The 21,875-nt window shown below is 40.0% G+C and overlaps 1 protein-coding gene across 10 annotated transcripts in view; it reads right to left on the bottom strand.

The window, feature by feature from the left end:
- The window catches only part of NRXN1 (neurexin 1), a 1,072,395-nt gene that overhangs the window by 519,947 nt on the left and 530,573 nt on the right, over nt 1-21,875 (bottom strand). For 9 of the 10 annotated variants that reach the window (XM_069954855.1, XM_069954851.1, XM_069954854.1 and 6 more), the window contains 2 exons: nt 19,149-19,352; nt 16,777-16,803 (listed from right to left, as the gene is read on the bottom strand). In XM_069954855.1, the coding sequence (XP_069810956.1) occupies nt 16,777-16,803; nt 19,149-19,352 (231 nt within the window). The remainder of the gene's footprint in view (nt 1-16,776; nt 16,804-19,148; nt 19,353-21,875) is intronic. The other variant, XM_069954853.1, reaches the window with a different exon arrangement.

Here is a 21,875-nt window from a genome sequence, read left to right on the forward strand (position 1 = left end):
GCAACTTGTGCTGTCGTATAGTAATTCTTCTTCGGGTCATACCACATGCATCAGTAAGCCTTGGGCACCCATGACCTTTTTGGTGGGTACTAAGGAACACCCGACAACACCTACAACTTCTACAACTACTTCTGAGATGTTCTGACCCAGTCTTATGGCCACCATTATTTGACTCTTCTCAGAGCGCCTCAGATCCCTACATTTGCCCATTTTTTCAGAATCGAAAGCGCCAGCTTCAAAATCCGTCCAATTACTAGCTGCCTAATACACTCTACCGGTGATAGAGTCATGTCAAGAGCTAATCAATTTTCAATTAATATATTTCAAAAATGAAAAGCAAAATTACATATCTGATGCCCCAGCAAGTAATGGGCGAGGGGTAGTATATTTAGGAATATTCATCTTCAGAACATGGCCGCCATCTTGAATGCTGCCATCTTGGATCAAGAGCAAGTTTTTTTCTAATGGGAGGGTTTGAGGCAATGAGATTTGTGATTCAAAAGTTATCACAACTTAATGTTGCTTTGTGTTCAGCTTCAGCTCTGTGTTCATCACCATGGACAACACCAAACATGTCAAATAGTTATGCATCACACAGAACGTCCCCGGCTGTTGTTACAACTTTCTTTTTCGAAAACTTTTGAACCACAAAAGATATTGCAAATCTGCAGCAATCTATTTCTGAGACACGTCTAGGTTTCTTTGATTTGCTACATGGCCACCTTCCCATTAGAAAAAAAACTTGCCATAGATATATTAGAGCCACTAAATATTCCATTTAATCTCTTAGCAATATTGTTTTATCTTATCTTTATCTTAAGCAATAAGTTTACCTTTGCAAGAGTTATTTTTTTTTTATTGCTCTAAAGCATCTAAAATAAAAATAAAGGAACTGTGTAGGAAGTCTTGAAAAATATTCTCTTGTTATTTCTATGGCGCCTGTAAGATCTATGAACCTGAACTCCCGGCATTTGATTACTGATGGCTGCAAAAAGTTAGATGCTGCCCCAAGGCTGCCTGGAAAACATGGATAGAGCCATAGGCCATAGGTTGTATGCATGTTTTCCAGGATTCCCTAGGGCTGCATCCAACTTCTTCAGCGACCAGTAATGAAACACAGAGAATTCTCTTCCTTTTCCTTTTAAAACTACTGATTGACATACACAGTAAGAATGGAATACACGCAGTATTTTTCCAGCAGTTTGAAAAAAGTTCCAGGTGTTTATTGCATAAGTGAATAAACAGCAGCAACGTGTCGACCCAATGTTTCGGTCATTATCAAAAATCTACCATTTAGGTCAAGATGTTGCTGCCATTTACTCAGTTATGCCATAAAAGCCTGACATTCTTTTCACATTGCTGGTTGCTATTGGATTCCACTCTTCATCAGAGTTAAAAAGCTGCCATTGTTTTATATTAATCACTTGATGGCAGCTCACTTTAAAGGGACTCTGTACCCACAATCTGTCCCCCCCAAACCACTTGTACCTTCGCATAGCTGCTTTAAATACAAGATCTGTCCTGGGGTCTGTTCAGCAGGTAATGCAATTATTGTCCTAAAAGAAAAACTTTTAAACTTGCAGCCCTGTGTCAAATTGGTGTGGCCTAGAGTGTCTATGCCCTAGGCTTCCACCGCCTCTCCATCCCTCCTCTTCACCATTAGGAACACCCCTGGGCAGCATTTCTCCTATTCTTCACTTGTCTGAACACTGCACAGGTGCCCTAATGATCCAACACACATGTAGTGTTCAAACAGGTGATGAATATGAGAAATCCCGCCTGGCGTTTTCCTTATGGTGAAGAGGGCAGGTAGGAGGGACGGAGAGGCGGTGCAAGCCTAGGGCACAGACACAGGGCTGCAAGTTTAAAAGTTGTTTTTTAGGACAATAACTGCATCACCAGCCGAACAGACCCCAGGACAGATCTTGGATTAAAAGCAGCTATCCGAAGGTACAAGCGGTTTGGGGGGGGGGGGGGACAGATTGTGGGTACAGAGTCTTTGTTAAGCTATCATACACATTAAAGGACAACTCCAGTGTTTTTTGTTTGTTTGTTTGTTTGCCCCCCCCCTCCAGCAAATAAAACACATTACAAAGTTATATATCTTTGTAATATGTTTTAATAAGCCTTCTGTCCCTCTTCCCTATCTCACCCCTCTGCCGGAAGTATCAAAACTCATTCTTATTTGTTCCCTGTCGACCACAGCCAGCTCCCCTCTGCTACATTATTAGAAGACTCAAAGCTTGGTCAGCTCCAATTGGCTTAATAAGCTTTCAGTCATCCAACATTTCCAGCCTAAGATGAAGAAGAAAAGAAGAATAGATTCCAGCAACGGGAGCTCTGGGAACCCCCAAATAGCGGGAAATTCAAACTAAGATGGACCCAGAAATAAGGGTGAGTATAGACCACTCTTGTCCTCAGTTTGAGTGTGGTATTAGAGATCAGTTACATTGAAGCTGATTGGAGCTGAATTTTATTACCACACAGCTTGAGGACAGGGGTGGCACTGTTTTTGCACTGTGCTAATCATGGATAATCCCTTTAAGGCCCCCATACTATTTAGAAAAAAGTCAGCCTAAGGCTATGTTCAGACACACCTATCCACCATCTGTGTTATGCTGCCGGAAGCCGAGAGGTTTTCGGAAAGTTCCTACAGCCGATACTGCTGTATCGACTGCAGGAACTTTTTTTTTTTTTTTTTTACTACTGAATTGCGGGCACTATTGGGCATGCCCACAATTGTCTGCCAAAGCAAGTCCATCCCGCTTTCCGGTGGGCACTGGTGCAGACCAGATCCCTGGTGCGGATCACGCCATCGCTGGTGATGGTCCAGTGGATCCACAACTCCAGTTGTTACAGTATGGGGACCTGACAAATCTTTTTGGACAGATGGTGCTGCGGAGAAAAAAGATCGGGCACGTTGGATTGCAACTGCCTGATCCCTCTGTTTTGGGAAAGATCAGCTGCCATGAGAGGAGTCAAATGTTCATGTGTTTGGAGAGATTAGGGGAGGTATAGGGGTAACTTTATAGTAAAGAATACCTTTCTATGCTTGGGTAAGAGCATAGGGAAGGGGGCATCATCCCCTACTTATACCTGTTCCTCTCCCTTTATAATTATTATCCCATTTAGGGAGTATATAGTGTTATGCAGTAGATACTGCCACTAGTTATGGCTTTGCTGCACTTCATTGCTCCTCTAATATACGGCCACACATAGGAAATGCAATGTTTCCAGAAATGACAAAATTATGTGCAGGAAATCTCGGAGGAAAAACAATCAAGTCTACGTGTTTGCTCCATCCACTGCCTGTTCACTATGAATGGCTTCTGATTGCAACATTATAAAGAGGAATAGGTGAAATCAGAGGAGAACAATGAAATTTTAGCACAGTACATCAACCTCAGTTATGTCTGATAACAATAAACAGGTAATTGAAAGATAAACATTTACTTTGCAATCATCAGGTAAATTGGTTTTATTTATTCCCTCCACCCGGTGATAATTACACAATCACACAACGCAATGTTGCAGTAAAAAAGATATTGGGCGTTTATTTCGGATCATGCTCGGGAACACAAAAATGTCTATTAAATGCACTGAGCTTGTATTCTTGTGTTATAGAGAGGTGGAATATCAGAAGCTCGATAAGCTATTAAGGGGAGATAAGCCTGATCTGTAGAACTTTCAATACACTGGGAAAATAAATGTGTAGATGGAGAAGCCACCAATCCAACAGTGGTGGTGAACGCAGCTAGTAATGTATCACTACTATGCCATTCACATAGTGCAGGAGAATACCAGGAGCATGGAGAGGTATAACACTTTATTTAACCACTAGCTGTCGACCTTGCATTGCTATTACATGTAGCTACTATACACAGCGATGCGCGGTCAGCAGCTGATGATTTTACTGTCAGACTATTTGAAATGAACCTCCAATGATCATTGTCATTGGCTGATTGTTGTCTCTATTATACAGAGCGATAATCGGCCAAATCAGCCTGATTGCTCTGTGTAATAGGGCCCTTGGTGTGCACATTATAGCTGTCCGGCTGTGACAATAGCAATAAGGACTGTTCTTTTTTTAATGTATCTCAAGTTGTAAAAATCTTTTCCACAAAGGAATAGAAATCTCTGTAGAGTCCCCTTACATGGTATATGTATTTTGTAAGAGATATAATAGGGCTTCCTTGTGACTTCCTGCCCCTTTATCTGAGCATTTTTTTCTAATTTAATAAGTACCGTTAAAGAGGTTTTCTGGGCAAAAAACTTTTCCTCTAGAAAAGAAATAGATCGAGCACGCGCATGGGGGGGGGGGATGTCCGACCTCCATACCCCCCTCACAATCTCCAAAGCGGCACCCAGCTTCTGTGTTGAGAATAGATAGAGCCACGAGTATGGCACCTATTCAGTTCTATGGAGGTGCCCAAGAGAGCCAAGTAAGCCAGAAGAGCCATGTACTCGGCTCTCTTCTTTGGTTTCATAGGAATGAATAGAGCCGTATGTCGTATGCTGCACCAGCAGCTCTATTTGTAACACAGAAGCCGGGGGCAGATATGGAGATTGCTGGGGTGTTCAGACGTTGGAGTCTCCGCAATCTCTTACTTGTCCCCTATCCTGTGGATACCCCTGTGAATACCCCTCTAATCCTGAAGAAGAACTGTCAGGAAACCAATAAAACTATGGGCAGATATCTAAGTCTGTATCTGACTCAGCTCACTGGGGGAAGGGAAATTCTGCAGAATTGGTAACAAGTATTTTTAGCCTTGACTATGATAGCAATATTAATTATTAATAAACAATTGCATGTTCAAATATAACTGCGCGAAAAGGGGACAATCTCCCTTTGTAGTCTAAGGCAGAAACTGCTGGCAATGAAGAATTTCATGATTTTTTTTCCCTTTTCATTTTGCTTCTCTGCTTAAAACAAAACGAAACCCTTTTTTATATATTTAATGATGATGTGCCGTTTCATGACCTACTCGTTTCTGTGTCCCAGCTTTCCCCCAGGCAACATATCCAATTTCACTGTATACTTCTCCCGCTGAGTTTAAAGTCACTATTTATTATTTAATCAAATTTCTCCATCCTGCTCACTGCAAGGATAAGAAAAGGTATTTACTGATATGATCCCGAACCGGGTTTTATCTTATAGGCACCCGGGCTCAGAACCCCCCATCCCATGTCTGTAAGTCTCTATGTCTATGTATATATAACATCATCCTTCATTCTACGGCTGCTTTCTTCTCTTCCTATCAGCTGAATGCAGGTCTGTGAAGAGCAATATTTCTAATTTCTTTTCCAATCCCATTTGCGGCTGACACTTTATCTATGAAAAGAAAAATAACTTTGTATGTCTGACATGTTACATACTAAAAAGCCTTTAAAGTGGCTTATCGGCTTGGATGCACAGGCATTTTATCACCGTTTCTTTGTTTTTCAATTATTTTATTGTTTTTATGCTTTTCTGAGTTATTTTCTTTGGTAAATTGGATGTTGTTTACTGATTCCGAAATGTTCTTCTGCCTGGGACGTTAAACGGAGCATAAAGATTGAATGCTGTAGATCAAAAAAAAAAAAACCTGCTGGGCTGCAAACACCCAGGTACTTGTATAAACTGAGCTGTGAAAGAAAAGCTATTTGACAAAATTTGGTTTCTGCGGTAATAAATGTAACAAAAAGAATTTTGCTTATATTTTCATAATAAAGATTCCTTAAAGGAGAAGTCCAGACAGAACCATTGTTTAGCTAGTGCTGGGGGAAATAAAAGAAATAACATGCTCTTACCTCCCCCGCTCCGGTGCTGGTGGCCGCATACTGCCGCTCCGGTCCCCAGGTCCCGGACGATTCCTTGTCTGAGCGGGAACCAGAGAAGCGGTATGCGCCAACCAGCGCTGGAGAGGGGGAGCAAAGAGCACATTATTTCTTTTATCCTCCCCCTCCCCAACACATGCTAAAAAAAAAAATGGATCTGGCCGGACTTCTCCTTTAAAGGGAGCCTGATGAATGTTTCATGCTGCCTGAACCATGGACTTCATGAAAAAGAAACAGATGTAAGAAACACAGTAACCTATAATTTATTCTGGCCCACTAAGAATGGGGTAAGATGGTGGGAGTGGAGTAACTAGTCATAGGGAGTGGTCTCCATCCACCGCTGTCGGCCTTGTGTAACATATCTTTCCCTATCACATGTCCATGTTACACAAGGCGGGGGGGGGGGGGGGGCAGAGAGTGGCGGCTGCAGACCACCCCATTGATTTGTTACCTCCTTCCGGTGGCTTCTACTCCTGTGATTTGTATGAAATGCTCCTGTGATTCAGAGTAAATCAGCTTATTATGTTACTATATCTTTTAGGATTGGCAGCATGAAGCCACTGTAAGCTTCCTTTAAATTAGAATGACATAATAAATTACATTTTTCATGATAAGAGATCTACAAATATAGAAAATACTCAGTCCTGAGCTGGAGAAAGATTCATTTGTATTATTAGTGGTGAATATCAAGTATTTTTTAACATAAGATCCTATAAGAAAAAAACTCATCTCAAAATTCTTTCACATGAAAAAAAAGAAAAAGAAAAAGATCTATACATTTATTTACTAACCTATATGGAAGACTGAAATAACACAAGTACACACACACACTTTGTATAGTAAAAGAAGAGCGAGGTTTTTTAGGCTTTGAAAGCATGTGGATATTAAATGATACATTATAAAGTTTATTGTATTTTTCTCTGGAATCATCTTGTATTTTTTTGCTGCAACCTTTAAGGAGACGTCTCACCTATTTATGTCAAACAAACATTTTCGGTACCTTTGTCATTAGATAAAATAATCAATTATACTATCACATTGACATTTAGTATTCAGACATTGAAAGGGAAAAAAGGAACAGAACCTGTGATTTTGACTAAATTAGTCATTGTAGGAAATTTGGACTGTGAAATTATTTTCTGAATATGAGATCAAATTAATCTCTAACCATTGGGGTTTTGAGCCCCGATTCCCAAGATTCAGGGGGCCCTAGCTGTTGGACCCCACATGATTATTTAGTTATCCCCCTATCCTGTGAATAGGGGATGGCATTGCAAGATAGAAAAACCTCTTTATCCTTTATCTTTTTTTTTTTTTCTTTAATTATTATTATTATTTTTTTTTTAATTTACATTGTTGCTGACTGCATGTTGATAAAAACATCTTAGCTTTATTGTCCGCCAGTAATATTATACAGACACTAAACATATATAGGGGTACTGCTTTTGTGCAATACAGACACAGAAACCTCTCATATGCAGCAATCACAATTTGACTGCAGCATTTAAGGGGCTAACATATCCGGCATAGAAGTCTCTTTGCTCCTGGTAGTTGGAGCAGAAGCCGGGCTGCCATGAGCTCCATGAAAAAGATGTATAAGTTATCATAAAGGAATTTATTCCGCCTGTAGGATGTATGTAACAGAACAATGAGTTGTCACACAAATTCTAATAAGTTCTACACAGACACGGTGCAGATTATATGGTTACAGCGTGGTAACAGCTCGAGATCAGCGAACCTCAAGCACGTTGGATCAACACAGTAGGTTAAATTTGATGGACTCTTGTCATTTTTCAAGCCTACTCACTATATGTAACCTGAGGTTGCTTGGAAAACATGGATACAGCCATAGACCATAGGGCAAAAGGGCTCCCTGGGGCTGCATCCAACTTTTTCAACCACTGGTATTCAAATGCTGAGCGTCTGAATTAAATATAGTCAAAAAAAAAAAAAGACAAGAGTCCATTAAGTTCAATCTATAACCCTACTGTTTTGATCCAACTTGCTCGAGATTCACTCATCTCTAGTTACAGCCAATGCAGAGCTTGCCGCCAAGACAGGTTTGGCTCCTTGCCTTTCCAGTACCTACCCTACCTATTCGTAACCCTCTACACAAACATATCCCCCTACCCCTTTAGGAATCTTACCCAGCTACTCTCCCCAATACTGCTGCTGACCCTGGCGATCTCATAACTAAAGTCTTCACCCAAAGAAACAGTGTTCAAAATATGGTGCCCAGATGGGAAAAGTGCCCTACGCAACAGTAGTGTCCTAACAGTTACCCTTACCGACTCTACACATTCATAGTGACCCTTTAGTGTCTCTTCTCGTTGATAGTGCCCCCACACAGTTTAGGTGAGTGAAACAATTCAGTGCAGGCAGGCCAGCATCAAGGACACAAATGTACTAAAGTTGATAAACAAGATGATGATTTTCACCCTATAATCCTCCCTTTATGCACATAGACCACATGGTGTAAATGGACCTGGGGTAACTGCCCTTTCCGCCCCAGAGAATTTACAGCCCAAGCTTCAGAGGTTCCTGTTCCCTGATATCATTTTTTGCATCTGGGCCAGACTATTATTCTTTACTCTGTTTATGTTTGCAAACCTTTAAGTTTACTAGTTATTATAGTGTTTAGGCTATGTTCACTATGCCAAACCAGAGAGTATAGTGGGCAGCACCCTATAACCTGAGTGCTAAACCAATGCATGTAAGAAACACAGAAGGACTATGAAGAAAAAGCATAGGCAAAAAAGGTAGCACATCAAGGAAGCCGGGTACGGCATAATGCGTGGGGTGTTTTTGCTGCTCCCACCTGACCAATCCTTTCATCCACTGGACCGCACATAGTGATATTGTTTTCATTTCACTTTTCCTTTTTAATTTTTAGTCACTGCATTACCCATTATTTTTGTAATATTTTTTGGGATTTTTTCTCTTGCATTGTACTCATGTGCTGTGTCCTGGGTCAGGTAGGGTGTTGAGTCCGGGCTGAGGCGCCAGCTGGACCAAGGACGACATTTTAATGTTTTTAATGTTGAGTGGCATTTAGGGCTTGTCTCCCTAGGGTTACTTCTCCTGTTTTGTATATATTTTGTGTACTGTAAGGCTATTTTAATAAAGATTTTTTTTCTTGATGTGCTAGCTTTTTGTGCATTTGCTTTTTCTTAATAGTCCTACGTTCAAACAATGTATTAACAGCGGCCGTTATTTGGCACTCAAAATGACCGATGGAAATTGCATTGAAGTCTATAGCCTATGGCCAGACATGATTATTATTTTGATGTCCAGTAACGTCCAGATGTTCAGTAACGTCCAGTTGTTCAGTAACAGACGTTATTTGCATTGACTTCAATGCAAATCATTGTAGTGTGAAAAGGAAGACTGTTGTTTTCATTGAAAACAATGGCCATTCTTTTCATAAAAGGAAGTTGCGTGAACATAGCCTAATATGTAAAAATAAAATCCATAGGAAATATACCTGGTAAGTGTAACTGTTATTAGGTGACTTTACGACAACGCTCAGAGTGGCCAATAAGCTATCATATTATTTAGTGTAGTAAATGTGACCATTTTCTCACATCACAATAGAATATTTGTAGTATTTATCTCTTCAATAACATATGAGAGTATGTATTATAATAATGTTGTTATAATTGTTACCCATATTGGGAAAGTGCAGATAAACGCAATATAATTATATAAAAGTTAGATTAACAACATATAATTATATTTGCTGTTGAAAATGATATCAAAGTATAAAGGATAATAATATACACAATCTGATCATGGCCATTCTAGCTGTAATTTAGGGATAAATCAGTATAGAATTAATTACATTTGTTTTAAAATAGCTAAAAATATACTAAAGACCTAACAAAAATAAAGAAATGAATTAAAGTCCTTACTATTATGTACTAAAAGTGAATCTGTCTGCTGCAATTTATGTTACTGCTGAAACTAATAGCTGTTTGATCAAGGAGACACATAATACCTTTCATATATCTGTCTGTGCTTCCAGAACATGGAAAATGCTTTTACTCCCCAGCGCAAAGAGTCAAGGAGGCGTTCCCAAGCCCCTGAAACGCTGCATGCTAGAAAGCTTTCTCACAACCCCTCCCATACTTCACCTTGGTTGATTGTCAGTCATGGTTCAACCTTCAGTTTGACTTATTAGGGATAGGAGAGGGAGCGAGGAGGCATTACAGCCTTTAGCACTTGGAAACGCCTATTTGACACTTTTAAAAAAAAATTATTACTATTTATTAACAAATCGCTTATACATACAAAAATCCACATAAAATTATTAGATAGAGGCTTGTGATGCCCAACCCCTCCAAGGTTACTTAAATTAGGTATAGCTTAATTCACTTATTTCCATCAATATTGCATTTTACAGTTCTTTACTATCCATGGGATGTATCTCCACCCAGCTCTAGACCGTGTACTTCTATCTTTTACCCCCTGTTCTATATTTGTCGTTCTTACACTACTAACCATCCTTCAATTGGATTGGAATAGAGGGCCCTGGTAGACACACGGTGTCGGCCCCACTGACCCATTCACGCCGTCCCCAGACCAATACTCATGATCACCCAGAGTCAGTACTCACCTGGAAAGGGAAGTCTTTACCATTACACCCTTACAATTACCAATAACGTTATGTATAAAGTTTCAAAGAGGCTGTGCAGATTTTTAGCATACTAAATCCATTGAGTGAGTCAGACCATTTACAGGCCTCCCTCCCTCTTGCAGATTCTTCCTCATTCACTCTAATGCTCTGGGCCACATTTATTATGCAATCTAAGAACATTTTCCTGGGGTAGACTAGAAACTACAGCGTCCATATACCATATTTTCACTGTCTCACCCCAGCATCCATCCATCCAGGAGAAACAGTCGTCTTTTGTATTTCACACTTTCTCATGTTAAACTACTAATTCCTTCTTATTCGTCTAATAATCTCTCTTTTAGTTACCCTTCTCAGGTGAGACCAGACCCTCAGATCAACGAGCTCACTCCAGGGGCTTGGATCAGGATCAGAGACCCCCCCAAGCTCTCCAGGGTCACCCCCAACCAATCCAAACCTGACTATTTCTAGACTCTAATGTTGTGATGGAAATCTCACTTTACACAGGTGAATAAAAACATTTTTTCATGTTCCAGAAGCACAGATGGATATGTGAAAGGTACCGTGTGTCCTCCTGTCCTAAGAGAATCTTTGAATTAAAGGCTTGCTTTGATACAATATAAAAAAAAATCAACATTATAAATGTAAGAATTACCACACTAAAGCTATTTTTCTGGCTAATATGGTACTATACTATTTTTGTCTAACAAAATTTTCTCTAAAAATTGTGAAACTCGTGAACTGAATTTTTCAAAGATTTGCTCATCTCTGGTCATCATATTGAGAGTGGCATAACTCTTTATTTTTCCTGGAGCTCTGTTAGAACTTTTAATAATTTTCCTTGGAATCCTTTTTGGGATACAGATATCATGCATGTCATTGAGATGGTACAGTATGACGGTGCTGCAAATATAGTTAGCATGAAAAGCATTAGTGTAAGTGTTCTTAGTCAGTGTCGGGGGTCCAGTGATAGGAGTACCTGCTCCTGCATGCACATGCCATGGCACATTAGGCCAGTAGCATAGCATACCAACTAGTTCAGAGACTGGGTGCCTTAGGCTGGACATTTTACAGAAAAAAAAAATTACTTAAAAACACCAAAATTAGTGTTTTTTTTTTTTTTATGTCAAAAATGTTGCAGTCACATTTTAGCAGACTGTCAATGGGGAAAAATGAAATGTAATATCTAGAGGACACTTCTCACTATGGCATTTTTTTTCAGGGTTTCTGGGTATTTCCTGTTCTGTTCTACAAAAGAAAACATGGAATCACATGATAAAGAGTCACATGACCTGTCCCTAAAAAACTTAGAGAAAAAAAATATTTATAGTAATTTAAACGAAAATGAGAAAATGCCAGAAAAATGGCCAGGGAAAAAAAACCCTAGAAAAAGTACTGGCACATGTTTGGATATTTTTGTGTCTTCTCTTCTTCTTCTTCCTCCTCCTCCTTCTTCTTTTTTTTTTTTGGAGGGGTGGGGGGGGGGGGGCCTCAGGGTGTTATCACACTATGTTTTTGCTATGTCCAAAATGTCTGAAGTGTTTTCAGATGAAAATATAAACTGGTGAAATTGGAAAAAAGAATGCAATATGTAACTTTTGGGGGGTTCCTGTGTCTACTAAATGCACTATATGGTAAAAGTGACATGATATTATTATTCTATAGATCATTCCGAACGTAACCATATGCAGGTTTACACAGATTCTCTAATGTTATATATATATTTTTAATTAAATGTTTTTTTTTTTTTGCAATTAATTATCAATAAAGTGGCCCTATTGTGACGCTTGTAACGGTTTTAGTTTTTCACCTACGGGGCTGTATGGGGTGTCATTTTTTTCTGCAATGAGGGGAGGGGCTTTGAGGTGTTCGTAAAGACATTTTTCCTTTTGCCATAGGCATAGCATTGATCAGTGTGATAGTTGATCTGTTCATTGAGCCTGTCTCTGGCAGACTCAGTGAGCAAATTGCCGATCGGACTGCACGGGGTCAGGTGAGAGACCTCCTGCAGTCCGTTACAATGATCGGGACTCCCCCTGTCGCTTACACTTATATGCTGCAGCGTTTAAGGGGTTAATGACGTGCTGCAGACTGTCATTAACGGTGAGGGCGGGCTGCTCACTGCAGCCGGCCCCCACCTCCTATGAAGTGCACTCCGCTCCGGAGTGCACTTCATAGCACAGGACGTAACGGTACGTCCTAGGTTGTCTAGGGGTTAAACTTGCAACCCTGTATCAAATTGATGTGGCCTAGAGTACCCGTGCTCTAGGATTGCAACGCCCCTCCGTCCCTCCTCTTCCTCCTCCCCTCTTCACCACTAGGCATGCCCCAGGCAGGATTTTTTTCTATTCTTTTCTTGTTTGAACACTGCACAGCTGCCTTAACGATGTAACCCATGTGCAGTGTTCACACAGGTGATGAATAGGAGAAATTGTTCTAGGGGCATTCCTAATGATGGCCGGGAGGAGGGATGGGGGGGTGTCACAATCTTAGGACAGGGATACTCTAGGCCACACCAATTTGACACAGGGCTGCAAGTTTAAACATAGTTTTTTAGGACAATAACTGCATCACCTGCCGAACTGACCCCAAGAAAGATCTTGGATTAAAAGCAGCTATCCAATGGTACAAGTGGTTTGGGGAGGGCAGATTGTGGGTACAGAGTCACTTTAAGCACCTGCTGATCACTGAAGTGCCCATGGTGCATGGGAGATCACAAGTAGTAACAGTGCAAGGAACTGCAGAATAATCCTATTCAAAATGATTCTAAAATTGGTTGCCCCACAGGTACAAAAAGTATGGCAAGTGCAAGAATAGCAGAATACACCCATCAGAAAGATCTCCTGGAAGACCCCACTTGCTGAAGACGTTAATTTGCTGCCCACTGCATATACCTGCCCGACACAGACTACTAAAAGAAATGTATTGAATAGAGTATAGACAGCGTGTTACATGGAGTAGTATCCTCTCCATTGTACTGCATGGTATGGTTTCTTCTGAACATTTTAATCCATTTTGAAGGAAAGGGTTTATGCATATGGACCTAACAGCTCTGGTCTTCTGAAGCTCTTAAGGCCCATAGTTTTGGTAAATATAATTTGTATAAAAATATGCAAATTAGATCTATTGCTTTAAGAGAAGCGGTCACATGACCACATGAGGCAGTCTGCACAGAGAGAGGAAGGAGACTGTTAGTGCACAGAGCTCGTCAGTGAAAAATCTGCTGCTGCACTGATAAGATATTGTACAAAAGCAAAGACAAAAAGATTATTAGGAAAGCGGAGAGGAGAAACATAAAGTGATTGAGAGAGAAAAATAGAGAGGGCAAAAGATAGATAGATTAGGCATAGGATAGCAAAGGATGCACAGAACAAAAAAACGTGCTATACAGATATCAAAGTACTATACTGTCATCCTTGCGAGAGTGTATATGACATAGGTGTTTTCCTGAGGCACAAATATATACCTTGTGCATGTCTGTAGAATACAACTCTAAAAAAAAGTGCTATACAGATATACAAGTACTATAGTTGGACCCTTGCGAGAGTTTAGTGGAGAGACTGCTTCTTCACTACATTTGTGACCTTTTTCCTGCATAGACCCTGTAATGGTGAATTTCCTGCATAGACCCTGTAATGGTGAATTTCCTGCATAGACCCTGTAATGGTGAGTTTGCTGCATAGACCCTGTAATGGTGAGTTTCCTGCATAGACCCTGTAATGGTAAGTTTCCTGCATAGACCCTGTAATGGTGAGTTTCCTCCATAGACCCTGTAATGGTGAGTTTCCTGCATAGACCCTGTAATGGTGAGTTTCCTGCATAGACCCTGTAATGGTGAGTTTCCTGCATAGACCCTGTAATGGTGAGTTTCCTGCATAGACCCTGTAATGGTGAATTTCCTGCATAGACCCTGTAATGGTGAGTTTGCTGCATAGACCCTGTAATGGTGAGTTTCCTGCATAGACCCTGTAATGGTAAGTTTCCTGCATAGACCCTGTAATGGTGAGTTTCCTCCATAGACCCTGTAATGGTGAGTTTCCTGCATAGACCCTGTAATGGTGAGTTTCCTGCATAGACCCTGTAATGGTGAGTTTCCTGCATAGACCCTGTAATGGTGAGTTTCCTGCATAGACCCTGTAATGGTGAACATTGAAGTCTAAAAAAAAAAAAAATTACTTTGAGATATTGGAAAGGTAATGATGTTACTGACATGTAGAGCCCTAAATTAAACCAAATACACTACCCCTGTATCATATAGATGCTTTAAACTATGAAATCTGAAGAAATCCGAAATTCGGTCGAACCGAACTTTCCGAAAAAAATCCGAAAGTCCGGTCGGAACGAACTTTTGAAAAGTTTGTTCATCTCTAGTCAGGAGGCGTGAGCTGTTGAGCCATCAGGTGTGTGTGGAGGGGGATGCCCCCAGTGCTCTAAATGACATAATTTGCAAATTTTAAAGAATGTAATTTCACCAAAACCACAGGACTGATATCGCATTGTCCCTTTACCATTCAATACTTTACTTTTGTTATTTATGTTTTCCTGCTTTCACAGGCGGGCGCCACATTGGGAAGCTAGATTTCTCAGATGAGTGTTTTCTGCATTTTTTCATGACTCCCATTACTGGTATCGGCACTTTTCGACAATGCACCCAATCGTCTGTTAGGGTATATGCACGCAGAGTAATTCTCGCTGAAAACTGTGTGCAATCCACTTTTCGCCACCCCACCCCCACCCCCCTGCAAGAAGAGTTGTACTTTTTCTTTTATGTTTTATGTAAAAGAAGGAAAAAATGTACCTGGCCACAGCATGTAAAGTGTTTCTCCAATCGTGATAGATACAGCAGGGGCCTGTGATCCCTGTACCCTGAAACTGCAGTCTGTGGATGGATGCCTAACCTTGGTAACCCTTGTCTTATGTCGTTACACTCTCAACAGTGTTAGACTTTGACTTATAGTTTCCTCCCTGGTGTTTCCCTATTTAGGTCCCAATGCTCGCAACAAGAGTGAGAACCTGAGGGACTACGTATCAGGGTGGTTTGGTGCTCTCCCCACTAGGAGGCGCTGCTTGACAACAGGCTTCCTTCTCTGGAATGAGGGATATCTGGCTATTCCCGTATTTTGAGACTTGTAACTGAGGCTCCACGGACCCCTTCTTTGCAAATTAAAATTTTGTAGGGGGCAATCAGTGGAGACTCTTAAAGTACTCCTTTGGATTTTTTCACGATCTCCCTGAGTTAAGTGATTGTTGTGTTTTATGAGACCCTGTAATACCTTATTCTATGCCCACTGTGTGCCACTGGTTGGTTGTCTGGCATCTCCTCTCTACAGAATGGTGTAATACTACATGTTATGCACTCCTCTTTACCTGGGCCAGGGTGAGTTGCACCTTTGGGCACCAGGTGAGAGGGGCATCATTTTATTTTCTGGTACCTTGCGTTACCTGTAAAGGGCCTGAAAACGCTCCAGTCCTCTACATAGAAAGACATTTAGAGTCTCTTGTAGATCATTCTGACTGTTGTATATAAGAACTTAGGGTACTATTACACCAAGCAATTTTCCGACGACTAACAATTAATGATAAACTATCTTAAACGACCGCTAAGGCAAACGACCCGAAATCGTTCGCCCAAGTACACAAAACGATGATCGTTATTTATGATAGTTCTTGCGGTCGTTTAGTCGTCGCTATTGCGTACGTTTCAGCTGTGAATTTTTATTCCACCGAACGATGAGCGAACGATCAAACGATAAAAATAGGTCCGGATCCTATTAAACGATCAACGATTTCTCGTTGGTCGTTTAATCGTTGCCTGCTATTACACAAAATGATTATCGTTCAAATCCGAACAATTTAACGATTTTTCGAACGATAATCGTTCCGTGTAATACCACTCTTACTTTATCCATATTAGCTGCTTATGTTCCTTTAAATTTTCATTTTTCTCATTTTGCGGGATTTAGAACCAATTACTAGTTTTTCATAGAGTTTTGGTCTCAACATACAATGGTCGTTCTGGAACCAATTAATATTGTATGTTAAGGGACCACTTGTATTTACTCCACCAGAAAATATAAAACGTAGAAAAAAGTTTTGAAAAACCTTCCCAAGTTATATTAATACAATGTAAAAATAAAGTCACAGTCCACAGTTCCAGCATAATTTCTATGGCGGTCCATGCATTAATGTCTATGCTCGTTCATAATCCTAAGCATTATAACAGTAACAATGAATAGTAATAATGTATTTACTAATATGAGAATATTCCATACTTAATATATTACACAAAAGTAAAATAAAGAAATAATTGTTGAATAGGCACTTACTGGAATTACAGTTAATCCTGATACAGTCTAGATAGGGAAGAATAGATGAGAAATGAAAATTTATCCTTCAAGATATTAGCTGCAGACATCCAATAAAATTACAGTCCACCCTTCCGGGGACAGACACATGCACATGTGGCCACATTCTACAGAAATCTATTCTTGTGCCACTATTCATTTTTGACACAGAATTTTCTTCCATTTTTCAAGTAAACACTGAATTATATTGGCCAATTCAAGCTGTGCTACATGAAGGCAAACCTCGGCGTTCTTCAAAGCAGTCAAAGATGTAGATCTAGACAGGCAGCCACTTTCTCCCCATATGTGCCAGAACACTGCACAACTGAGAAACTAGATATGATAATGTTCCGTCACAATGGGGGTATAGAGCTTGCCAAAAAAAGATCTTCCATCTTGTGCAGTCATGTTCTGCCCCAAAGGTTTAAATATGTATATGTTGGGAAATAGAGAATCTTAATTTTTAATACCGAAGAGTAAATGTAACCTAAATTAAAACCAGATTTGCTTTTAATAATAAAAAATATATACAAGTAATATGTAACTAAAAAGTAAAAATAAATAAGCATAAAGAAATGCATAAAAAACAAACAATAACAGGATAAAAAAACATAAATACAAAAAAAACCCAGAAACAATAACAAAAAAACAGAAAAAAATAAACAAACTAGGGATGGTCCGAACCCGCCGAGGTTCGGGTTCAGCTGAACCCGAACGCTCGGCATCGGATTACCGCTGTCTGCCTGCTCCGTGCAGCGGGCGGATACAGCGGGAGGACCGCCTGGAAAACTGGGATACAGCCTATGGCTATAGCTGTATCCCAGTTTTCCAGGCGGTCCTCCCGCTGTATCCGCCCGCTGCACGGAGCGGGCAGACAGCGGTAATCATTGCGGATGGTTCGGGTTCGTACGAACTCGGTTCGGACCATCCCTAAAACAAACATATAAATTTAAATTAATAAACAAAATATATCTATAGTAAACAAGACTTGTTTCATAAACTGTTATCTGTTTTATTGCTTAAAACGGATAATAAAAATCTGGTTTATTGTGTTCAGAATCTCATATTTGGTCCTTTGAGGAGAACATATCTTTCAAAACTTCAAGATTTCAGTCCCATGTAGCAGAGCTTGTCATGTGTCGTCAACCGCATCAGAAAAGTGGTGGCAAACAGTCTGGGATCAAGACACGCACACATCTTGCTACAAAATACAACTGCATTGACGGGTCCTAATGTTCTTTGTAATAGAAGCAGCAGATTCCGCCACGAGAGGGAGGCAGAGGAGCATCTGAATAGATGCAGCTAATGAATTTCTCAGCCTCAAACTCATGTTCCTTTTCAGAAGATATTCCTAAGCAAAGTGCATATCCCTGTGATTTCCAGTAACATCTCTGTCTATAATTACTTCTTTTCTTTCTTATTCTCTACTTTCAGCTTAAAAAAAATTGCAACAGTTCAAAAATATTGTGGTTACCTTGTTATAGACGTCAGTGCTATTCAAAAACAATAATTCTATGTTTAATGTAGAATGCATGGAAAGGTCATTTTGTATGTTTTGTACTTTTTTTATATTTACTTTTTTGTTTTTGTTTAATTTCTTTAATTTTAATGTCTGTTTGATCTGAGCCATCAGTGCATTATTCTGTGAAAGAAATTGTGTGGATGATGTTCTCCAGACTGTTTGCTAAGGGCCGCAGACCTTGGTCATTGAAGGGTTATTGTTCACTTTTGATTGAAAACGTGAAAATGCAACCACAAAATAAAAATAAAAAAATTAAAAAGGCAAATTAATTTTAAGGATGAAATAGTGTAAAAGTGATTGTTCAAAAAGAGAAGCCCAGGCAATAAAACAGTAGTCCGCAGCACTCGAGAGAATATTTATTTTAACCTTTCGTGGTTCCACAACACATTGAAGATTGTAAAACAGCGATATTTGTCTTCTCTTTTCCAACTGAGATGAATTGGAGATGAAATGTTATAAGATGGAAAATGAGCAAAAAAATTAATAAAAAAGTGAATTATGTGAGAGCAAGCAAGAGTAAGGCTATGGTCACACACAGTAAAGAAAAGTATAAAACACGGCCGTATTTTTAATTTAATAATGTGCTACCTTAAAGTCTTTGGAGAAACAGCTGTCTGTGCACACACGGTACAAACATTTTTCGTTTTTTTTTTTTACAATGTGTGCACAGACTTTTTCATAGACTTTAAGCCCATTATTTGATTTAAAATACGGCCATATTTTATACCTATTATACTGTCGTCTTTTGTCTTTATTTTACTGTGCGTGAAAATAGCCTAAATGCGATTTGAAATGAATAAACAGGTTAATTTTTGGATTCTTTAAGGGTTACCTAAATTGACCGTTAGTTTTACGCGTCCAGCGTCCAGTTCTAAACGTAGGGTATCTGCGGAGTCCCTGGAAGTAGTCGCCATTAATATACCATAAGCTCGCTGAGAGCGGAAGCGCAGTGACACATCTTCTGCCTCCGTATGCATGACCATGGGGAGCTGAACCTTCATAAACATGCTTCCGTCATAGCTGAGAACTGTGGCCTCTGAAAATCAAAAGAGTCATGTAAATTCTTTTGTGTTTTGCTGATTCGTTGCCTACATTAATAACATTCGTGAATTTTTTTTTATCATGTTTGTTGGCGTGAAACAAAGCAAGATATAAAGCAAGGAGAAGAAAAAGGTGGTAAACGTCAACTATAAAGCCGGTATCCATCAGACGCTGCTTTCCTCGGCACAGGTTTATGCTTTCTCGTCTCTCTGCTGATTGCATTTACCAGAATACAATACAAACAACCTTGAGATAGAGGACAGGCCCGACTAAGTGCTCAGGTGAACTTGTTCTCCTTCTGTTACCATTTTAGTACATGTTTTCTGTCCAATTTCATCATTACTTGGGTAAGCAATTTTTTTTCTTTCTCCTTTTTTTTGACGTGTAAGTGTTGGGAAAAAGAACAATGTATTAAAGGTCTAGATCAGAGACAGGACTTAAATCTCTCACAACAGAATGCAAAATCTGTAATGGGGACCCTCTCTACCATGCGTCATTTATAATACTTGAGTCCTCTTATGGGGTAGAGGGACCTTTGACCTCTGGTATCAGGGCTTGAAGGGAACTGCTACCTATGCATTTCCTATAGCTTTACCTGTGTCTAGATATAAGGTCCATAGTTGATGAGCACAATTGAGGAAACATGCAGACAAGCGAGGCTAGCCATTCTATTGCAATGGGCCTATAGTTATGCATATGATGCATAACTATGAGTTATGATGCAGAAATCTATATAATAGGTTTCCTTATACTTTTTGAATAGGTCTGCACATAGTGGTGGGTATTCCCTTTCGCAGCCTTTTCGTGCAGGGTAACACTACCAAAGCACTAAGGGTCCTATTCCACGGAGCGATAATTTGGCCAATTCGGCAGATTATTGCTCCATGGAATAGAGACAACGATCAGCCGATGATCGTGTCATCGGCTGATCGTTTATTAAGGTTCAAACCTAAAATCATCGGACACCGACTGCAAATCGTTGCGTGGAATAGGGATGTGCGGCGGGCGACCGACGATTTTGCAAGCACCATGCTTTACCGACACATGTAGTAGGTCTTCTCCTGTGCTTCTTCTTCCTCCCGGTCCCATGTGCAGGAGCAGCTTTAGTGCAGCCTGTCTTAGCTGACAGACCGCTCAGCCAATCACTGGCCAGAACCACCACGGTCAGTGATTGGCTGAGCGGTTTGTCAGCTCAGACAGGCCGCACTGAAGCTGCTGCTGCTCGCAGGACCAGGAGGAAGAAGGAGCACAGGAGAAGATGTATGGTGTTTAAGCAAGGGCTGAAAAGACATCGGTAACAATGTCCCTGCAGCCGTCGCTAAACGATTATCGGGGCGTGTAATAGGCCCAATAAACGAGCGACGATCTAGCAGAGGCAAAATATGCATGTCTCATTAGGGATGTCATACTGCTGTATTGTACAGATTTGTCCTTCCTTGCCTAAGGGATTGCAGGACTTCGATCAGAGACAGACAGACAGTTTGAGCACTGGTGCTAGGCTGCCAGCTGATATGCTGTACTGTATATGCTATACGAGTCTCTGTATGGCCATCCAGTGGCAGAGATGTAGACTGCAGCCAGGTGAGGGTTTAGTTAGCCTATTGCAATAATGTAATGAAAAATGTAAAATGCCAAATTAAGACCTTAAAAAAAATTGTAAAGAGGTAAAAACATCTCCTTTTTTCATTTGACTTACAAAGGTCCTATTGTTTTCTTTTTTTCCCACAATCATGGTGCGCATACTTTTATTTATCTCCTATATGTACTTTTTTCTGGTGATCCTCTAATGTTTATTCATACGTTTGTCTCTTGTTACAATTACACATGAAAAGCAAACTAGACTGAGGTCACACATAATTCCGATATACTAGGTGTGAACTCGCTCTATATAAAACTATAACATAAAAGGATGAGAAAAATGGGCAACCAGACTTGTATCTCTAAAAGCTTCAATGCAATATCACAATAAGAAAAACAACCGAAACCACGTATTATAATTATAGACATCACAAAAAGAAAACATAAGAACCACAAATGGAAAAAAAAGGCATAATGGAATATTAGATGAGAAGCAATTACATAAACTAGTTATATCCCCATAAATATTACAGTGTCACATGGGAGACATGTTCTGCTATAGGCACACTAATTCTCATACTCACAAAAGTGCAAGGCAGCATTTACTAGTGCACCTGGGAGGAGGTATATCCTACAACCTATACACTGTATACCTACGAGAGTCTTAACCTAAAGATAGGCTCCTGCTGTGCTCAACAATGGAAATGAAATAAGAGTGTGAGCCAAATTATATTGATGTGACATCTGTCATTCCATCTGCCGCATTCCATAAAAAAAAAAAAAAAAACTAAACCAACCCTGAGATTAGACTGATGTTTTTTTGTTTTATGTACAATCAGGGAAAGATCATAATGCCAGAATAAATCACGCTTCCTTTTACGACTGCAAGATAAAAAAAAAAAAACAAAATAAAAGTGCATGTTGTTGCCTCTATAAATCG

The sequence above is a fragment of the Dendropsophus ebraccatus genome, chromosome 15 (assembly GCF_027789765.1).
Source record: "Dendropsophus ebraccatus isolate aDenEbr1 chromosome 15, aDenEbr1.pat, whole genome shotgun sequence".
NCBI lineage: Eukaryota > Metazoa > Chordata > Amphibia > Anura > Hylidae > Dendropsophus > Dendropsophus ebraccatus.